General features: G+C 53.9%; 2 protein-coding genes across 9 annotated transcripts in view; both read left to right on the top strand.

The window, feature by feature from the left end:
- SH2D3C (SH2 domain containing 3C) overlaps positions 1-13,634 on the top strand; it is a 42,164-nt gene extending 28,530 nt beyond the window's left edge. For all 6 annotated transcript variants that reach the window (XM_003940597.3, XM_074395377.1, XM_074395376.1 and 3 more), the window contains 8 exons: positions 1,475-1,929; positions 3,814-3,938; positions 6,032-6,567; positions 8,422-8,537; positions 9,092-9,263; positions 10,300-10,411; positions 10,779-10,985; positions 13,032-13,634. In XM_003940597.3, the coding sequence (XP_003940646.1) occupies positions 1,475-1,929; positions 3,814-3,938; positions 6,032-6,567; positions 8,422-8,537; positions 9,092-9,263; positions 10,300-10,411; positions 10,779-10,985; positions 13,032-13,207 (1,899 nt within the window). In that variant the 3' untranslated portion in view covers positions 13,208-13,634. The remainder of the gene's footprint in view (positions 1-1,474; positions 1,930-3,813; positions 3,939-6,031; positions 6,568-8,421; positions 8,538-9,091; positions 9,264-10,299; positions 10,412-10,778; positions 10,986-13,031) is intronic.
- A 2,454-nt stretch (positions 13,635-16,088) lies between these two features.
- Positions 16,089-20,117, top strand: TOR2A (torsin family 2 member A). 3 transcript variants are annotated; one of them, XM_039475250.2, is made up of 5 exons: positions 16,089-16,291; positions 16,797-17,062; positions 17,802-17,977; positions 18,963-19,090; positions 19,374-20,117. In XM_039475250.2, exons 1-5 carry the CDS (start codon positions 16,141-16,143, stop codon positions 19,616-19,618), a joined length of 966 nt encoding a protein of 321 aa, XP_039331184.1. In that variant the 5' UTR covers positions 16,089-16,140; the 3' UTR covers positions 19,619-20,117. The 3 variants fall into 3 exon arrangements, with proteins under 3 accessions (XP_039331184.1, XP_074251473.1, XP_039331185.1); XM_074395372.1 differs by lacking the exon at positions 18,963-19,090; XM_039475251.2 differs by lacking the exon at positions 16,797-17,062 and having other exon boundaries at positions 16,109-16,291.
- Positions 20,118-20,121: the final 4 nt, after the last annotated feature.

Below are 20,121 nucleotides of genomic sequence, written 5' to 3'. Positions count from 1 at the left end.
CTATATACCTGCTTATTGTACGTTTGCTTAGTGAGTACCAATCTTAGGGCTACTTAGTTTTGGCAAAGTTGAGTTTCTTGGCCAATGTGACTTCATTTTTGTTTTTATTTTTTTGAGATGGAGTCTTGCTCTGTCACCCAGGCTGGAGTGCAATGGCACGTTCTTGGCTCACTAAACCTCCGCCTCCTGGGTTTAAACCATTCTCCTGCCTTAGCCTCCCGAGTAGCCAGGATTATAGGTGCACACCACCATGCCTGGCTCATTTTTGTATTTTTAGTAGAGCTGGGGTTTCACTATGTTGGTCAGGCTGGTCTCAAACTCCTGACCTCGTGATCTGCCCGCCTCAGCCTTCCAAAGTGCTGGGATTATAGGTGTGAGCCACCACACCCGGCCCCGAGGTGACTTTATAAGCCACAGACTTAGGCTGATAGATCACTTGTTCTTTCTTTCATTCATGCTGTAATCTTTGCCAAGCACCAACTCTGCCAGGACCTGTGCTAAGCACCACTGATGCAGAGGTTGAAGAGGTGGTGGCTTCTCTTGAGGGCTAATGACTCAGGGGGGCTGGGTGCTGATAGTTAGAGCCTAGTGGGAGAAATGCAAGAATAGAGTGCCTAGCATGAATATGGTTAAGTCCCAAGGAGGGGACACTGAGGAGGGAGGGCTTTGTGAGATGGATAGGAGTTCCCCAGGTGGGACTGGGAGCAGTGGCTCGCGCCTGGAATCTCAGCACTTTGGGAGGCCGAGGCCGGTGGATCACCTGAGGTCAGGAGTTTGAGATCAGCCTGGCTGTCTCTACCAAATATACAAAAATTAGCCAGGCATGGTGGCGGGCACCTGTAATCCCAGTTACTTGGGAGGCTGAGGCAGGAGAATTGCTTGAACTCGGGAGGCAGATGTTGTAGTGAGCTGAGATCATGCTACCACGCTCCAGCCTGGATGACAGAGTGAGACCCCATTTCAATAATTAATAAAACAAATTACCAAACAAACAAATAAGTTCAGCAGATGGACAAGGCAGGAAGGGTATTCTAGGAACAGAAAGCAGCTTGGTGCAAGGGCCAGAGGCATGCCAGAGCACTGAGTGGTTGAAGGAATGAGGATGAGGAATTCACTCTGCCCAACCAGAACCCTGATAGGGAGTGGGTCTGAGGCCTGGGTCTCAGATCATGACCATTCTCACTTCTCCAGACCCTGGGCCTCTGTGCCTTCCATTCCAAGGTGTCATGTCCTCTGATTCCTGAGCCTCTGTGCCGTAGACCCAGAGCCCCTGGCTGAGGTGCTCCCTCTGAACCAGGGTCATTGCATCCCCGCTCTCAAGCATCAGATATCAGATGTCTCTGTTGACTGGGCCCTCTATACCCTGGGTCTGATCTTGCTGTTTCCCCCAATCCCGGGTTGCTCTGTCCCCCAGATCCTGGGTCCAGCCCTCTCCTGGCCCTGCCCTGCTCCAGCCTAACCATGCCTTCTGCAGGTCTCAGAGACCTTGGTACAACGCAATGGTGACTTCCTCATCCGGGACTCGCTGACCAGCCTGGGAGATTATGTGCTCACGTGCCGCTGGCGCAACCAGGCCTTGCACTTCAAGATCAACAAGGTGGTGGTGAAGGCGGGTGAGAGCTACACGCACATCCAGTACCTATTTGAGCAGGAGAGCTTCGACCACGTGCCTGCCCTCGTGCGTTATCATGTGGGCAGCCGCAAGGCTGTATCGGAGCAGAGTGGTGCCATCATCTACTGCCCGGTGAACCGCACCTTCCCACTGCGCTACCTCGAGGCCAGCTATGGCCTGGGACAGGGGAGTAGCAAGGCTGCCAGCCCTGCCAGCCCCTCTGGCCCCAAAGGCAGCCACATGAAGCGGCGCAGCATCACCATGACCGATGGGCTCACTGCCGACAAGGTCACTCGCAGCGATGGCTGCCCCACCAGGTCAGCCAGAGCCCCATTTGTCAAAGGGGGATGTGGGTAACGAGAGGGCTGGTGAGAAAGGGAAGGCCCAGCCACACTGAAATGGGATCAAAGTACTCTCCTGGAGCCTCTGTGTGCAGGGGGAATAGAAGGAAGGTTGGGCCATACTATGTGGATATATGGAACACAGGGCTTGCAGGGAGTAGTCAGACCCGGGTTGCAGTTCCAGCTCTGCCACTTGCTAGTCATGTGCCCTTGACCCTGTCACTTCTCCATTCTTATCTCATATTCCTACCTATAAAGGCTTTCATTCAAGCAGCCCTCCCTACCCCAAGGGAGCCCTGAGTCCTGAACCGGAGAGGGGCCTGGTCCCCACTGCCCAATACCACCCCTCTTCATCCTACCCATCTAGGCCAAGGTGGGCATCCAAGCAGAGGGCTTTACAGCATGGAAATCACTGCACAGGGAATGGGATGTTCTCAGTGAATTTTAATCACACCCGATTGTCTCTGGGGCTAAGACCAGGCCCTGGATGCTGGGAAAAGCCACAGCAGCTAAAGGTTCCTGAGATCCTCCTAAGTGTTAAGCGTTGTACGTGGCTAATCTCATTAGTGCCCACTTCCTTATGGGAGGTGGGTCCTGCCCATACACCCACTTTATAGATGAGGACGCAGGCTTAGAGGGGGGAAACTGCTTGCTAGATAGTGCTAGGATCAAGACCCAAACCCAGGTCTGCAGACTCTGAACTCTGTGCCCCAAGTTTCTGTGGCTTCCCTGGCTGTTTGCAAAGAGATCCGCTGTCCTTTGCCACCTGCACTTGGACAGGCCCTTGAGGCCACATCTCCCTGGCCTGGGTTGGGTACTTCCAGCCAAGGAGTTGACGAATGGATACCCTGGGGACAGCAGCCACTTGGCCTGTGGTTTGAAACCAGTACACATAATGGTGCCAGGATCCATGGACCATGTGTGCCTGAGGCATCCTGAGCATAGTTGGGAGCAGAGAGGAGAGGTCAGGATGATGGTCCCACTCCCTAAGGCTCCCCACCCTTCCTGCTGGCCCCTCTCCCCAGACAGTTCTCCAGGCTGGAGGAAGTCTCTGCTTATCAAGCCGAAGGCGCTAGTGAGGGGCCGTGTCTGCCCAGAGAATGGTTGTAGTTGACTAACTTGCAAAAGGCACCCCGTCGGGTAGTTGAATTCTGGCCTGTATCCCCTTTCCCATCCTCTACCCCTCAGGGAAAGAGAGGGACAGAGGAGCCTGAAAAGTGTTGGCTCAGCTGGGTGCCTCCAAGCCTCATCCTCAGGCTTCTCTAAGCTTTGTGGAGGGGAAGGCTGGGTGGGAATGGAGGAGAGCAGGGCCATGTGGAGGATACTGACTAGGAACCGGGCAAGTGGCCAGGTCCAGTGGCTCATGCCTGTAATCCCAGTACTTTGGGAGGCTGAGACGGGCAGATCACCTGAGGTTGGGATCTGCCTGACCAACATGAATAAACCCCGTCTCTACTAAAAACACAAAATTAGCCAGGTGTGGTGGTGCATGCCTGTAATCCTAGCTACTCAGGAGGCTGAGGCAGGAGAATCACTTGAACATGGGAGGCAGAGGTTGCGGTGAGCTGAGATCGCACCATTGCACTCCAGCCTGGGCACCAAGAGAAAAACTCTGACTCAAAAAAAGAAAAAGAAAGCCAGGTGTGCTCACCACCAGGGTTCCTAGCTCTGCTCCTGCCTCACTGTGTCCCCCGTCCTCTGGGCTTCCGGGTTTTTTGTACCTGCCAGTCAGGAGGTTGGATTTGATGATCTCCGATCTTCTTTGCCTCTGAAGTTCAAGGTGCAGAGGTGGGGGTTCCAGAGGCAGGCCGAGGCCCCTGACCTCGGGACTCCCTGCCCATGACAGTGTCTGTTCCACAGTATGTCGCTGCCCCGTCCTCGGGACTCCATCCGCAGCTGTGCCCTCAGCATGGACCAGATCCCAGACCTGCACTCGCCCATGTCGCCCATCTCCGAGAGCCCTAGCTCCCCCGCCTACAGCACTGGTATGGCCAGCAGAGGGGGTGGAGCAGGTGGAACGAATCTGTCATTGATGACTTCTGTCACCTGTGTGTGGTTATGTGTGTTTCTGCCTCTTTACTGAGAGCAAGAATTGACACTAAAAACCTGTTAGGAGAACTGTTGGTATCAAGATACAAGATGTATCCATGGCTTGTTCATTGAACAACAATTTATGTATTTATTTATTTTTCTAGTAGCTTACCAGAACCAGGTGGAATATTATTTATTTATTTATTTTATTTATTTATTTATTTATTTATTTATTTATTTATTTATTTATTTATTTTTTTGAGACGGAGTTTCGCTCTTGTTACCCAGCCTGGAGTGCAATGGCGCGATCTCGGCTCACCGCAACCTCCGCCTCCTGGGTTCAGGCAATTCTCCTGTCTCAGCCTCCTGAGTAGCTGGGATTACAGGCATGCACCACCAGGCCTGGCTAATTTTTAGTAGAAATGGTGTTTCACCACGTTGGCCAGAGTGGTCTCAAACTCCTGACCTCAGGTGATCCACCCACCTCGGCCTCCCACAGTGCTGGGATTACAAGCGGGTGACACCATGCCCAGCTAATTTTTGTATTTTTACTAGAGATGGGGTTTCACCATGTTGGCCAGGCTGGTCTTGAACTCCTGACCTCAGGTGATCTGCCCACTCGGCCTCCCAAAGTGCTGGGATTACAGGCATGAGCCACCGCGCCCGGCCTCCCTTTTTCTTAATAGACTTTATTTTTTAGAGCAATTTTAGGTTCACAGCAAAAGTTAAGTGGAAAGTACAGAACACTGTGCTTTCTTATAAATATGAAGAAAGTTTCTATGTTAGAAACATTCCAATAGGTCATTTCTGGAAAAAAACACAAAAAGAATGTTTTCAGTAGTCCATATTGTCCACGTGGCAGGCCAAGTGTCTTGAGAGGGGGCTTTCCCAGGAGGAACTTTCGCCTAGGGAGGCATTCCACTGAAGTGTTGCTGTCCGTATTGGTTGTCACAAATCCTTCCCTAAACACAGAGCTGCCGACTTTGTCATAACTACAAACTTGATTTCAAAGCAATACCCCTGAATATAAAATGTAAAATTCCTTGCCAAAAATGACTTATTGGACAATTTCTAAGCAATGTGGTATAGTAAAGCAGCCCAGATATCAAGACTTAAATCCTGGCTCTACCACTTGCTGGCTGGGTGACCTTGGGCAGGTCAGTGCACCTCTCTGAGCCTCAGTTTTCTCGTCTGTGGAATGAGGATTGTAAAAGTACTTACCCCCAGGACACTGAAAGGGTTAAATAGACTGAGACACAAAGAAGGGTCTTGCAGACAGTAAGAGCTCAGTAAATACTGCCTCTGAGGTTTGATGATGGTTTTACTGCCCTTATAGCTCCAGCATGTTGCCAGCTCCTGGCACACAAGGTATAGCAACAAATCATTATTGCTAATTCAGGCTGAGCGTGGTGGCACACATCTGTAATCCCAGCTACTCAGGAGGCTGAGGCAGAAAAATTGCTTGAACCTGGGAGGCAGAGGTTGCGGTGAGCTGAGATAGTACCACTGCACTCCAGCCTGGGCAACAGAGTGAGACTCTGACTAAAAAAAAAAGAAAAAAGAAAAAATTAGCCGGGTGTGGTGGTACATGACTGTAATCCCAGCTACTCAGGGAGACTGAGGCTCAAGAATTGCTTGAAAACCCAGGAGGTGGAGGTTGCAGTGAGCCTAGTTGGTGCCATTGCACTCCAGCCTCGGTGACAGTGAGATTCTGACTCAAAAAAAAAAAAAATCATTATTGCTAATTGATTGAGAAACAATTGCATGTGGCACAAGAAATTGCAGCAGGTGCTCAGCTTCCCTGGATCACTGGACGCTCCTCCAAGCAGTGGGTCCCCAAGGCTGCAGCAGCCTCAGGGTGGGGCCATGCAAACTCCTGGGTCCTGGTGATTTCTGCCAGCCCTGGTCTCTGCTCATGCCAGGAGGTGGGGACATCACCTCTGTATTCCCTACAAGGAGTGAGGGAGCTTGGTCTTTGGGAAGGAATGCAGGAATCTCACTTTGGTGGGGAGCTGCTGTAACTGGGTCTCTCTCTACCTTTCTGCAGTAACCCGAGTCCACGCTGCCCCTGCAGCCCCTTCTGCCACAGCACTGCCTGCCTCTCCTGTTGCCCGCCGTTCCAGTGAGCCTCAGCTATGTTCCGGAAGTGCCCCAAAGACCCATGGGGAGACAGACAAGGGTCCCCACACCAGCCCCTCCCACACCCTCTGCAAGGCCTCCCCGTCACCATCACTCAGCAGCTACAGTGACCCGGACTCTGGCCACTACTGCCAGCTGCAGCCTCCCGTGCGTGGCAGCCGAGAGTGGGCAGCGGCTGAGGCCTCCAGCCGGCAGGCCAGGAGCTATGGGGAGAAGCTAAAGGAACTGTCAGAAAATGGGGCCCCCGAGGGGGACTGGGGCAAGACCTTCACAGTCCCCATTGTGGAAGTCACCTCTTCCTTCAACCCGGCCACCTTCCAGTCACTACTGATCCCCAGGGATAACCGGCCGCTGGAGGTAGGCCTTCTGCGGAAGGTCAAGGAGCTGCTGTCGGAGGTGGATGCCCGGACGCTGGCCCGGCATGTCACCAAGGTGGACTGCTTGGTAGGTGCTGGCTGTGCACTCGGGTTGGGGGAGCGCCTCTGTTCTCTGGCGCAGAGCAGTGAGAAGCTGGCTCCCAGATTCCCCCAAGTACAGCAAGTGGGCCGGATTCTAGCTCCATGGCTGTCCTTTGCCTGCTCTGTCTCTGGGCTGGTCATTTAGCCTCAGTGGGCCTCTAGTTTTTCCTTTTAAAAAGCACATAAGGCCGAGAGTTGTGGTTATACCTGAATCCCAGCACTTTGGGAGGCTGAGGCGGGTGGATCACCTGAGGTCAGTGGATCACCTGAGGTCGATAGTTCAAGACCAGCCTGGCTAACATGGTGAAACCCTGTCTCTAATAAAAATACAAAAATTAGCTAGGCATCATGGCAGGTGCCTATAATCCAAGCTACTCAGGAGGCTGAGGCAGAAGAATTGCTTGAGTTGGAAGGTAGAGGTTGCAGTGAGCTGAGATCACACCAGTGCACTCCAGCCTGGGCAACAGAGGGAGACTCTTTAAAAAAAAAAAAAAAAAAAAAAAGCACATAAGAGATCCTTGCTTCCTCCAGTTGCCAGTTTGGCACTAGAACAGGGCAGATAGTTTTCTCTGGCTCCCTGAGGCACCTGGGGACACTTCTCTAGAAAAGGCCCAACTCTCCACCCCTACCCCCTTAGCGGACAGATAAGCAGAAGTCATGACCTCCTCGGCCCATAAATTGTCAATGCCCAGGCCTTAGCTTTGTTGAGTCTTTGAACATCTAAAGACCCCAGTTCTCTCTATGTCTCAGCTTCTCCTTTTGCAGTTTGGGAGAAACTGATTACTGGGTTACAGTGGTCTCAGAGCACAGGAAGCAAGAAAAGAGACAAGGCAGAAAGGTCGCTCCATGAAGAGTCCTGGGTGGCAGGGAGGACCCAGGTTGTAGGCCCAGTGTGTGACTTTGGGCAAGCCCATTCCCTCCCTGGGCTTCAGGGTTTCCTTCTGCAATGAACAAGTATCCTGCCCTTGACCTTAACTGAATATGTATGTATGTATGTATGTATGTACTTTTTGAGATGGAGTCTTACTCTGTCACTGAGGCTGGAGTGCAGTGGCAGGATCTCAGCTCACTGTAACCTCCACCTCCTGGGTTCGAGTGATTCTCCTGCCTCAGCCTCCCAAGTAGATGGGACTACAGGCACATGCCACTGCACCCAGCTACTTTTTGGATTTTTAGTAGAGATGGGGTTTTGCCATATTGGCTAGGCTGGTCTCAGACTCCTGACCTCAGGTGATCCTCCCACCTCGGCCTCCCAAAGTGCTGGCAATCAGGTGTGAGCCACCACGCTCAGCCAACCTTAACTGAGTATTTAATACACCAGGCACCTCTGGACATTTTTCCATTAATCCCCATTTCACAGATGGGGAAACTGAGGCTCTCTGAGAAAGGCAGAGTCACTTGTTCCGTATCAGAGGGTTAGCGGTGGAGCTGGGATTCAAACCCCACCTCCCAACCAGGCTACCCACTTAGATAAAAGCTCTCTGGCCGGGCGCAGTGGCTCAAACCTGTAATTCCAGCACTTTGGGAGGCCGAGGCGGGTGGATCACAAGGTCAAGAGATCGAGACCATCCTGGTCAACATGGTGAAACCCTGTCTCTACTAAAAATACAAAAAATTAGCTGGGCATGGTGGCGCGTGCCTGTAATCCCAGCTACCCAGGAGGCTGAGGCAGGAGAATTGCCTGAACCCAGGAGGCGGAGGTTGCGGTGAGCCGAGATCGTGCCATTGCACTCCAGCCTGGGTAACAGGGGCGAAACTGTCTCAAAAGAAAAAAAGAAAAAAAGCTCTCTGACTCACAGCCCTGACAGGCTATTAATCAGCCCTCTCGGCGTCTTTGCAGGTTGCTAGGATACTGGGCGTTACCAAGGAGATGCAGACCCTAATGGGAGTCCGCTGGGGCATGGAGCTGCTCACCCTCCCCCATGGCCGGCAGCTACGCCTAGACCTGCTGGAAAGGTGAGGCAGCGCCGGCACCCGGGGACTCGCGGGGAACCCCTGGCTACCGCACTACCCGCTAGCCCGGGCGGGTTGGCCAATCATAACCTCTCAGCCCCGCGTCTGGGCGCTCTGGCCACGCCTCCCAGCCCATTGACCAATCGCAACCCCGGATGACTCCCTCTAAGCAAACTGATTTCCCAAAGACTGAGTCCTGTATTTCCGCATTCGCCTTCCTTTCGCATCCCCTTGACCAGTCATCCACTGGACTATCAGCCTGGCCCCGCCCATCAGCTCGGACTTCTTGTTCATTCTTAAAACTGCTCTGCGTGATGCATTCCGCGGCTCACCCACAGCTCTGGCCCCGCCCCTGTCTTATGCTGGCCAATCAGAAGCCCGAGGACTTGCTTTCCGCGCTCTGGCCGCGCTCCCTTGTTCCACTGACCCCTTACAACCTCTCACGTTGGCTCCGCCCTCTGCCCCTCCCGGCCCAACCACAGGCAGGGCCGGCCTCCTGTCAGCACCCCTCACTCCAGTCCCCAAGCCCGCCGCCTCTGACCCCGCCACTTCGACAGGTTCCACACCATGTCCATCATGCTGGCCGTGGACATCCTGGGCTGCACCGGCTCTGCGGAGGAGCGGGCAGCGCTGCTGCACAAGACCATCCAGCTGGCGGCCGAGCTGCGGGGGACTATGGGCAACATGTTCAGCTTCGCGGCGGTCATGGGTGCCCTGGACATGGCCCAGGTACTGAGGGCCGTGCAGAGCCGGCATCGATAGACTGTCTGGAAGAACCCTGGCGTTCCTTTTGGGATGGCTGTGTATGAAATAGGAGGAGCTTTGGATTTTCTAGGCAGCATTGGTGAGAGTACCGGGGAGAACTGAGTTCTGCAAGTGCTGACCCACAGCAAGTTCTTTCCTGTCTCTGGGCCTCAGTTTCCTCGCTTGTAAAATAAAATGAATGAGGAGCATTATATGAGTTTAAAGAATAGGCCGGGCGCGGTGGCTCACGCCTGTAATCCTAGCACTTTGGGAGGCCAAGGTGGGTGGATCACCTGAGGTCAGGAGTTCAAGACCAGCCTGGCCATCATGGAGAAACCCCATCTTTAAAAAAAAAAAAAAAAAAAGAATAAGAATAAGGCCGGGCGCGGTGGTTCACACCTGTAATCCCAGCACTTTGGGTGGCCAAGGTGGGCACATCACCTGAGATCAGGAGTTTGAGACCAGCCTGGCCTACATGGTAAAAGGTGGGCAAATCACCTGAGATCGGGAGTTTGAGACCAGCCTGGCCAACATGGTAAAACCCCGTCTCTACTAAAAATACAAAAATTAGCCAGGCATGGTGGTGGACGCTTGTAATCTCAGCTACTCAGGAGGCTGAGGCAGGAGAATCGCTTGAACCCAGGAGGCAGAGGGGGCAGTGAGCCGAGATCGTGCCACTGCACTCCAGCCTGGGTGACAGAGGGAGACTCCATCTCGAAGATAAATCAATCAATCAATAAATAATAAATAAGAACAACAAGGTCTCAGAGGCAGTGCCCTAGGTTCAACTTCCAGCTCTGCCACTTTTTTGGAATAACTGTGGGCAAGTCATTCCCCTCTCTGAGCCTTAGTTCCCTCATCTGTAAAATGGGTTGTTATGAGAGCTCCATGGGAGATGTGACCCTGGTATGTGAAGGATGGCCATAATGATAATAATTATCCCACATCTAGTTGTCCACTCAGCAGGGTGGCCCCTGCAGGCTTTCTGCCTGGCTGCTCTCTCACAGTTTGGCCTCCCCAGATTTCTCGGCTGGAGCAGACATGGGTGACCCTGCGGCAGCGGCACACGGAGGGTGCCATCCTGTACGAGAAGAAGCTTAAGCCTTTTCTCAAGAGCCTCAACGAGGGCAAAGGTACTTCCTTGCTGTGTGACTTTGGACAGGTTGCAGCCCTCCTTGGGGTGGCAAAGACTCCCAGCATGGACAGTGACGAGAGCCTGGCTGAGCTCTGTGCAGGCTGCTTGCCCTGAGCTCACTGTCCCTGCTGGCAGCTGCGTCAGCACTGTCCATGTGCGGGCTCAGCCCTTGGGGCTGGGCCAGGGCGGCAGTGGTTTCAGTTGGGGGAACCAGAAAGGAAGCATTTGTCCCAGGAGTAAGGAGCCCCTGGGGCTCTCTCTGGGACCTCAGCCAGGCCCTTCCCTCCTGCACTTGGGCTTCCGGGGCTGCAGTGGGTGGTGGAGGCTCCAGGGTCTCTAAGTGCCTGCTGCCTTTCTCCCTGCAGAAGGCCCGCCTCTGAGCAACACCACATTTCCTCATGTGCTGCCCCTCATCACCCTGCTGGAGTGTGACTCGGCCCCACCTGAGGGCCCTGAGCCCTGGGGCAGCACGGAGCACGGTGTGGAGGTGGTGCTGGCCCACTTGGAGGCTGCTCGCACGGTGGCACACCACGGAGGCCTGTACCACACCAATGCTGAGGTCAAGCTGCAGGGTGAGTGGCCAGTGGCACCTTGGAGGGCCTGCAGGCTGAGGCCTCTCTCACCCTGTCTCACTGCTTCCCTTTCCACCCCTCTGTACTGCTGTCTCCCTAACACCTTCCTCTCCTTCCTCTCATTCCTCTCATGTCCTTTTTTTTTGGGTCTCGCACTGTTGCCCAGGCTGGAGTGCAATGGTGCTATCTCAACTCACTACAACCTCTGCTTCCCAGGATTCAAGGAACCTCTGCTTCCCAGGTTTCCCTCTGCTTCAAACGATTCTCCAGCCCCAGCCTCCTGAGAAGCTGGGATTAGAGGCATGTACCACCATGCCTGGCTAACTTTTTGTATTTTTAGTAGGGACGGGGTTTCACCATGTTGGCCAGGCTGGTCTTGAACTCCTGACCTCAGGGGATCCGCCCACCTTGGCTTTTCAAAGTGCTGGGATTATAGGTGTGAGCCACCATGCCTCGTGGTGTGGCTTATTTATTTATTTATTTATTTTTGAGATGGAGTTTTGCTCTTGGTGCCTGGGCTGGAGTGCAATGGCAAGATCTTGGCTCACTACAAACCTCTGCCTCCTGGGTGCAAGTGATTCTCCTGCCTCAGCCTCCCAAGTAGCTGGGACTACAGGCATGCGCCACCACATCTGGCTAATTTTGTATTTTTAGTAGAGCCAGGGTTTCATCATGTTGGTCACGCTGGTCTCAAACTCCTGACCTCAGGTGATCTGCCTGCCTCGGCCTCCCAAAGTGCTGGGATTACAGGTGTGAGCCACCATGCCCAGCCTCATGTCTTTTCTTCATTCCTTCACTCATTAGTTCAACAAGTAACTATTAGTGGCAGGCACCAGGTGGGGGTTGGGGCAAACAGATGATTCAAAGAGCACCTTAGCCGTCGTCTTAGCTTTGCTGGGCCTCAGTGTTCTCACCTGTGCAGTGGGCAGCCTGTGGCCTTACTTTACAAGGTTGTTTGTAAGGCTCCCAGTCTGGGGCTCTGGGGTGACAAAGACCCGCCCGGTCTTTAAGGAGGTCTAACTGAAAATTTAAACTCCCCTCTGGCGAAAGGAGAAGAAAGTGGCAGAGACAATCTCTCTTACTGCTTCTGGCATTATGCAAATCATGATAATTTACTGAAGACAGATTGGAAATATAAGCTGAGCAAAAATAAGGTTAAAAAAATTACCCATGGCCAAGCACGGTGGCTCACACCTGTAATCTCAGAACCTTGGGAGGCCAAGGTGGGTGGATCACCTGAGGTCAGGAGTTCAGGACCAGTCTGGCCAACATGGTGAAACCCCGCCTCTACTAAAAATACCAAAAAAAAAAAAAAAAAAAAAAAATAGCTGGATATGGTGGCATGTACCTGTACTCTCAGCTACTCGGGAGGCTGAGATAGAAGAATCACTTGAACCCAGGAGGTGGAGGTTGCAGTGAGCTGAGATCACACCACTGTGCTCCAGCCTGGGTGGCAGAGAAAGACTCCGTTTAAAAAAAAAAAAATTGCCCATGATTACTCAGGAGCAAGTGCTTTGAACATCCTGGTATATGTCTTCCCCACCTTTTTCTTCTTCAGAAAATAATAATTATCATAAAAATAGCCGAGGCACAGTGGCTCACGCCTGTAATCCCAGCACTTTGGGAGGCTGAGGCGGATGGATCACCTGAGGTTGAGAGTTTGAGACCAACATGATGAAACTCCGTCTCTACTAAAAATACAAAATCAGCTGGGCGTGATGTTGCATGCCTGTAGTCCCAGCTACTCGGGGTCTAAGACAGGAGAATTGCTTGAACCCTGGAGGTGGAGGTTGTAGTGAGCCCAGATTGTGCCATTGCACTCCAGCCTGGGCAACAAGAGAGAAACTTTGTCTCAAAAAACCAGACAAACAAAAATAAACAAAAAACAGGACAAAGATGCGAAACTACAGGGTCATGTTGATCCACACATTTTGTCGGATCCTTGGCAGAGTTGGTGGGAGGTCCCTAACAGGAGGGACTGAAGAATGCTGGGGCTCCGGACAGGAATCCCAGCCTCTGCCCTGACCCTATGCCCCAACATTGCAGGGTTCCAGGCCCGGCCGGAGCTCTTGGAGGTGTTCAGCACGGAGTTCCAGATGCGCCTCCTCTGGGGCAGTCAGGGTGCCAGCAGCAGCCAGGCCCGGCGCTATGAGAAGTTCAACAAGGTCCTCACTGCCCTGTCGCACAAGCTGGAGCCTGCCGTCCGCTCCAGCGAGCTGTGACCCCAGGCACCTTTCCCCGCTGCAGCTGCGGACAGCGTCAGCGGCAGAGGGGCACAGACCTTTCCCCAGAGCACCCCAAGGACACTGTGATCAACCCGAGAATGTTCTGGGTTCAACTCCAGCATCTCCCTTGCGCCCCCAGGGTCCTGCATGGACTCTGGGTTCCATCCCACCTGCTACACACTCACCAGGTCTCCGTTGAGGAAGAACAGGAACGCCGGTTCCCCCACCAGCTTCTGCTGCACCCCCTTCTGCTGGGGTTCCCCGTTTTCGAGCCATGGGAGGCTGTTCACGCCTCCTCACTCTCCGTCAGTCCCTCACCCACACCAAGGCCTCCATCTTGCTGTAAATAAGTCTGTGTGTGCTGTAAATAGATGTACAGAAGCCGTGTTCTTTCTTTCATATAATAAACTTTTATGACTCTTTATTCTGTCTCTCTGGCTCCTGGGCTGGAAAGAAACACCTTTTATCAGGTGAAAGGTAGAAAACTTCATTCAACAAATGTTGTGGGTGAGTGGTGAGTATCTGGAGCCAGTGGCGTGTAGATAAAGAAAGGCAGATTTATCAGAGACGGTCTGAAAGGACATTGCAAGGTAGCAATGGGCAGATCAGCAGAAGAGGAGCTGACTGCAAAGAGACAAAGGCTTGCTGCGAGTTTTTATAGATGGTGCTTCTGCTGTGTGCTGAAGGGGGCTTTCTGCAGTACTGGTAATGCCAAGGTTGCAGTGGGCTAACCTACAGGTGTCTGGTGAGAAGTTGGGCACAGGAGGGCTGTGTGTCCTGAACCATCCAGAGGGCAGACTTCGAGCTTATCTGCTTTCCCTTTTTCCTTTCCCCTGGTCCTGTCAGCCTGACTCATTTCCCCTAATTAGGATTCTACAAGAAATACTTCTTTAGCACCTGGAACATTCCAGATTGTGTCAGGAGCCGGGGTTACAGCAAATATGAAAACCCAGTCCTTGCTCTCTGGGAGCTCACAGACCAGCGGGAGAGATAAACAGCTAATTCCAACCTAGTGCTCCTACCTCATGCCCTGCCCGGGATGCCATGGTAACAGTTCCCACAAATGCATGACCAGAAATCTGAGGGCTTGGGGTAGACAGGCTTTTTGAAATCTATGATCCCAACTCCCTCTGGTAGTCTGAGACCTGGAAGGAGAAGGGACTTTTCCCAGGTCACAGCAGCAGAATTGGAAAGGCTTAACCTGGCTTCCAGGACCCAGACTTCACTCCTTTTTTCTTCTTAATAGTGGGAACTACTCTTTTTTTTTTTTTTTTTTTTTTCCTGAGACGGCTTCACTCTTGTTGCCCAGGCTATAGTGCAGTAGTGTGATCTCGGCTCACTGCACCCTCCACCTCCCAGCTTCAAGGGATTCTCCTGCCTCAGCCTCCTGGGTAGCCAGGATTACCAGTGCTTGCCACCACCCCTGGCTAATTTTTGTGTTTTTAGTAGAGACAGGGTTTCGCCATGTTGACCAGGCTGGTCTTGAACTCTTGACCTCAGGTGATCGCCTAACTCGGCCTCCCAAAGTGCTGGGATTATAACCTGACTGGAACTATTTACTTCTTCTCAGGCTTTGATATTTGGCCCCAGAAGTCCTGGAGAGAGAGAGAGAGAGAGAGAGAGAGAGAGTGTGTGTGTGTGTAACTACGTGTTGTTGAGGTTGGTGGGGACAGGGAGGGAGTCTTTGTGGTGGGCCATGAAGACTGTTGCCTTGGTTCCCTTTCTGTAGTGGGGGAGGTGGGCAACGTGGATCAAAACGAATCCAGGCCAAGCTGGAGGCCTGGGGAGCCTGTGCGTTGAACCTCAAACGTCTGGAGTCCTTTGCCTTCTGAATCCTTTGACCAAAAGAGGCTGATAGCATGCAGCGAGCACTAGGGCTCCGGTAACAGCCAGACTTGGGGTTAGTTCTATTGTTTAACAGCTGCGTGACATTGGGTAAGAGGCTTAACCTCTTCGGTCCCAAATATGTCCTTATTGAGATGGGGACAACAGAAGCCACCTCCTAGGACTGATGCCAAGCACTGGGCGACAGTTGCTGCTAGGTGAGGGAGAGTCCTGTTTCCTACACAATGAAATGTCGATGATCATTTATTAGTTGCTTTTTTTTTTTTTTTGAGACGGAGTTTCGCTCTTGTTACCCAGGCTGGAGTGCAATGGCGCGATCTCGGCTCACCGCAACCTCCGCCTCCTGGGTTCAGGAAATTCTCCTGCCTCAGCCTCCTGAGTAGCTGGGATTACAGGCACGCGCCACCATGCCCAGCTAATTTTTTGTATTTTTAGTAGAGACGGGGTTTCACCATGTTGACCAGGATGGTTTCGATCTCTTGACCTCGTGATCCACCCGCCTCGGCCTCCCAAAGTGCTGGGATTATAGGCTTGAGCCACCGCGCCCGACCTATTAGTTGCTTTCTGAGCCAAACAATTTGTGTGCCTTTATGTCGTTGAAACACCACCATTTCTCTGGACAGCAGGTACTATTATCATATTATAAGGTATATAGGCCCTTAGCACTAATGGCAGAGTAAGTGCTCACCAAAAGCTGTTAGTGAGGGCACTTCTGTCATAGAAAAAAGCATGGAAAAGGCGCTTTGCAAGGCGTAAGGTTCCGCACAAGTTTTTGTTGTAATTGTTACGTCGCCCTTTGTGGTCATAATCCTGTATTTATTCTTTCTGAGCTACTACGATGGTCCCCTAGTTACCGTGGCCATGGAAACGCGGCCCGCCGTCCCGGATTGGACGGTTCGCGGGCTCCCCCTGGAGGTCACTTTCCGGTTCTGCTGCGGAACTACTGGGCCGGCCTTGGAGGCGGGGAGAGGAGTGTCGGGAGTTGTAGGCGATGGGCGTGGCTGCTGCGGAGCGGTGCACGCCGGAAGTTGTAGTTCCCGGGCGAGGCGGTTGGCTGCCCTACGCCGAGCTCGGGCCTCACCGGGATGGCGGCTGTGACGCGCGGCTGCCGGCCCTGGGGCTCGCTCCTCGGGCTGCTCGGGCTGGTCTCGGCCGCGGCCGCCGCCTGGGACCTGGCTTCTCTGCGCTGCAGCTTGGCCACCTTTTGCGAATGCGACTTCCGGCCCGACTTGCAGGGTGAGGTGCCAGGAAGCCCGGAGCGAGGGGCGGGCGGACTCGGGAGCGCTGGAAGCCCAGCTGGCCCTGGCCGGAGCAGCTGAGGACCCAGAGGGCCGTGGGACCGGGGGGCGGGGCCCGCAGACTTGAGAGGGCGGAGGATACCCGCTGGGGTCCAGGAGCCCCTGCCAATCTGGAGAGAGGTCTTGGGCCTCCCTGGAATGGCCTGGCTGTCAAGGGAGAAACGCGCCGTGGGGATGGCCGGGGTCTGGGGCTGACCCGGTTGACAGCTCGCTTTTATGGCTGAGTGCAATATAGAGGATCGCCTGGTGGGGGCGGGGCCGAGCTGAACCAGGCCTGAAGGTGGCTCTTTTCCGCCACAGACCCCAAGGGCCCCGTGCCATGTGTATAGTCAGCTTGGACAAACGTAAGGACACAGGAGTCCCAGACCAGGTTCCAGACATAACGTTCCCCTTGAACCTCTGCCTTGGTGGGATGTGTCCTCACCATCCTCCTGTGGCCCTAGGTCTGGAGTGTGACCTGGCTCAGCACCTAGCCGGCCAGCATCTGGCCAAGGCGCTGGTGGTGAAGGCGCTGAAGGCCTTTGTGTGGAACCCAGCCCCCACCAAGCCGCTGGTCCTCTCCCTGCACGGCTGGACCGGCACCGGGAAGTCCTATGTCAGCTCCCTGCTGGCGCACTACCTCTTCCAGGGCGGCCTCCGCAGCCCCCGCGTGCACCACTTTTCTCCCGTCATCCACTTTCCCCACCCCAGCCACATCAAGCGCTACAAGGTAGGCTGGATGCGTCCTTGACCGCTCTTCTCCTCACCATGCGGTGACACCCTAGGGAATAAGTCCTGAGCCCAGACATGGGAGCCACCTGCTCCAGGCCACACAGCCAGCTGCAGCCCCAGCCCTCAGGACCCATCCTGCACAGAGCTTGGGAAGGTGCCATTCTACCTAGCAGGGAGCACTTTGATTCCTTGGGGCAGTAAGGAACCCTGGCATTACCTACCTGCCAGGGTTGTTGTGAGGGACATGAGATTATATCACTGCAGATATTAGTTAGAGCACCTATGTTTGTCAGATAATCTGCACTATTTTCCTGCTGGAAATCAGCCCCGATTTGTGGCTCAGAATAAGCATTGGGAAATACTGACTCTTACTACTACTGTTCTTGATTGCAAGGTACCTTCCAGGCTGGTCTGTTTCAGATCATCCTGCTGGGTAGGTTCAGGGAGCAGGAAGGAGCCTTCCCCTTTTACAGAAAGCAGGAGGTGTCATGGAAAGAGCCCCAACAGGGAAGTGGGAGGCTTGGGTTTGAGTGCCTGTTCTCTTGCTGACCAGCTGTGTGACTTTGGGTGAGTCTCTGCCCCTCTCTGGGATACAGTTTCACCATCAGTCTCACTAAGGGGTTGTTGCTCTCTGGGAAACATCTTCCTAGAAAGGAAATTAGTTCTTGGTTTGGGAAGAGGTCTGGGGTTGGGGGAGTTTCTCCAGCCTTCCTGGAACTCCTGTCTCTCCCCTGCAGAAGGATCTTAAGAGCTGGGTCCAAGGGAACCTCACTGCCTGTGGCCGCTCCCTCTTCCTCTTCGATGAGATGGACAAGATGCCCCCAGGTCTGATGGAAGTCCTGCGGCCTTTTCTGGGATCCTCCTGGGTTGTATACGGGACCAACTATCGAAAAGCCATCTTCATCTTCATCAGGTGGGGCCTGGCTTTGCAGGGGGCACGGTGTGGGGCCACTTCTCGGAGGTTCATCTATCTATACAGCCTTGGCCTGTGCTTCCAGCAGAATCCAATTCCCCCTGGGCCCAGCTGAGCCTTCCCAGTGCCCCCAATACTCTCAGAGGTGACACTGTCATTCAGCCTGGTTGATTTCCCCCTGGACACTCTCAGCTCATTCTTGGGCTCAGTCTTTTTTTTTTTGGAGATGGAGTTTCACTCTTGTTGCCCAGGCTGGAGTGCAGTGATGCGTTCTTAGCTCACCACAACCTCCACCACCAGGGTTCAAGCGATTCTCCTGTCTCAGCCTCCCGAGTAGCTGGGATTACAGGCATGTGCCACCACGCCTAGGTAATTTTGTATTTTTAGTGGAGATGGGGTTTCTCTATGTTGGTAAGGCTAATTTCGAACTTCTGACCTCAGGTGATCCTCCTGTCTTGGCCTCCCAAAGTGCTGGGATTACAGGCGTGAGCCACTGCGCCTGGCCTGGGCTCAGTCTTTTTGATTGCCACTTCTTTGTGGAAGCCCTTCCAGGTCAAGAAAATTTCCTTCTTTTGTGGTGAGGAGGACACAGGCCTGGGAAAAACAGGAGCTGCGTTCTTGTCCTTTAGTCTCAGCTCTCAGAATCCTTGCTGTGTTTCCTCAGGCAGCATGGCTCCCGTCTCTGAGCCTCTGCCTCTGCTTCTGAATAGCGAGGCCAATGATGAGACCCCCATGTCCTCCTGGAAGTTCAGTGAGGGAAAGTCAGTTAAGGGACACAAAAGTGTTTTGTGAACTGTAAAGTATGTGGCATGCATAGGTGAACACAGGGGCACGAGGGGAAGTGGAGCATTTTCAGCGGGGTTGGCTTCTCCCGGCACTGAGCCATACTCCTAGGTCATGTCAGATGGCATGGGGAAGCGAGGGCCAAATCCTGCCCTGTGCTAATCCTCGTCTGAGTCTCAGCCTGGGTCTCCCATGGTTTTAGCAACACGGGTGGCGAGCAGATCAACCAGGTGGCACTGGAGGCGTGGCGCAGCCGCCGGGACCGCGAGGAGATCCTGCTGCAGGAGCTGGAGCCGGTCATCACCCGCGCAGTGCTGGACAACCCACTCCGTGAGTCTGGCTCAGTAACCCCCCTCCTGGGGGGGCTTCACCCATACTCACGGGGCCTTCTCTCGGGGTCTCATGGTTTGCCTGCTGACCCAGGAGTCTGAGCCCAGGCTTTGGCACTCCCAGCTCTGTGACCTCGGGTGAGCCTTACAGCCCCTGAGTCCTACACCTAGAAGGTGACTGGAGGGGACTGAGGCCGGCGTCTTCCCTCCTGCCCCTGGGAGGTGGGGCCAGCTTCTCCTGTCTTGTGAAGCACAAAGTCCTCTCCCCACCGCCCTTTCTGCAGATGGCTTTTCACGCTCGGGCATCATGGAAGAGCGCCTCCTAGACGCAGTGGTGCCCTTCTTCCCGCTCCAGCGGCACCATGTCCGGCACTGTGTGTTCAACGAGCTGGCGCAGCTGGGCCTGGAGCCAAGGGACGAGGTTGTCCAGGCTGTGCTGGACAGCACCACCTTCTTCCCTGAGTATGAACAGCTCTTCTCCTCCAACGGCTGTAAGACCGTGGCCTCCCGAATCGCCTTCTTCCTCTGACTCCCCAGGTGGTGTCCTTGTCCTCCCCTCACGGCCAGGCCATGCAGGAAAGGCCTGGGGCCTCTGTTACAGGGACGCAGAGCACCAAGTGAGATGAAGAGAGTGTTGGCCAGGCCACGGGACAGACGGCCAGGAAGGGCCCTGGCCTCTAAACTGGCTCAAGAGCATCTTAGCCGCTGCCACCTTCCCCAGGGAAACCCCTGGTCACCCCAGAACCTCATGGAGCCTTGACCTCCCCTGCAGCCTGAGCCTTCTTACTGTGACTTATAACTCAGGGACTGTGGCTCGCGGCGGCACTCCCTCCTCAGTCTGCCTCCTTGCACGGGCACCACACCCCTCCCCTCCGCCCCGCACCCTGTGTTTGTATCTTCAAGCCGGGTGGAGACTGTTCTGTTTCCAGAAATGGAGGGACTCAAGCTACCACTTGGGCCTGGTTTTATAAGTTTTTAATTTTATAAAAGAAGAGAATAAGTATAATAAACTCAGCTATGGGACCAGAGGAC

Source organism: Saimiri boliviensis, chromosome 2 (genome assembly GCF_048565385.1).
Source record: "Saimiri boliviensis isolate mSaiBol1 chromosome 2, mSaiBol1.pri, whole genome shotgun sequence".
Lineage (NCBI taxonomy): Eukaryota > Metazoa > Chordata > Mammalia > Primates > Cebidae > Saimiri > Saimiri boliviensis.
The sequence above is the reverse complement of the archived record's forward strand: the minus strand, read 5'-3'. Positions and strand labels throughout refer to the sequence as shown.

What these genes read in the sequence shown, in the direction of transcription:
- TOR2A (XM_039475250.2), top strand. Translation starts at nt 16,141, where the DNA reads ATGGCGGCTGTGACGCGCGGCTGCCGGCCCTGGGGCTCGCTCCTCGGG. An exon ending in CTTCCGGCCCGACTTGCAGG is followed by an intron (nt 16,292 to 16,796) that starts GTGAGGTGCCAG and finishes CTGTGGCCCTAG; the next exon opens with GTCTGGAGTGTGACCTGGCT. An exon ending in GCCATCTTCATCTTCATCAG is followed by an intron (nt 17,978 to 18,962) that starts GTGGGGCCTGGC and finishes CCATGGTTTTAG; the next exon opens with CAACACGGGTGGCGAGCAGA.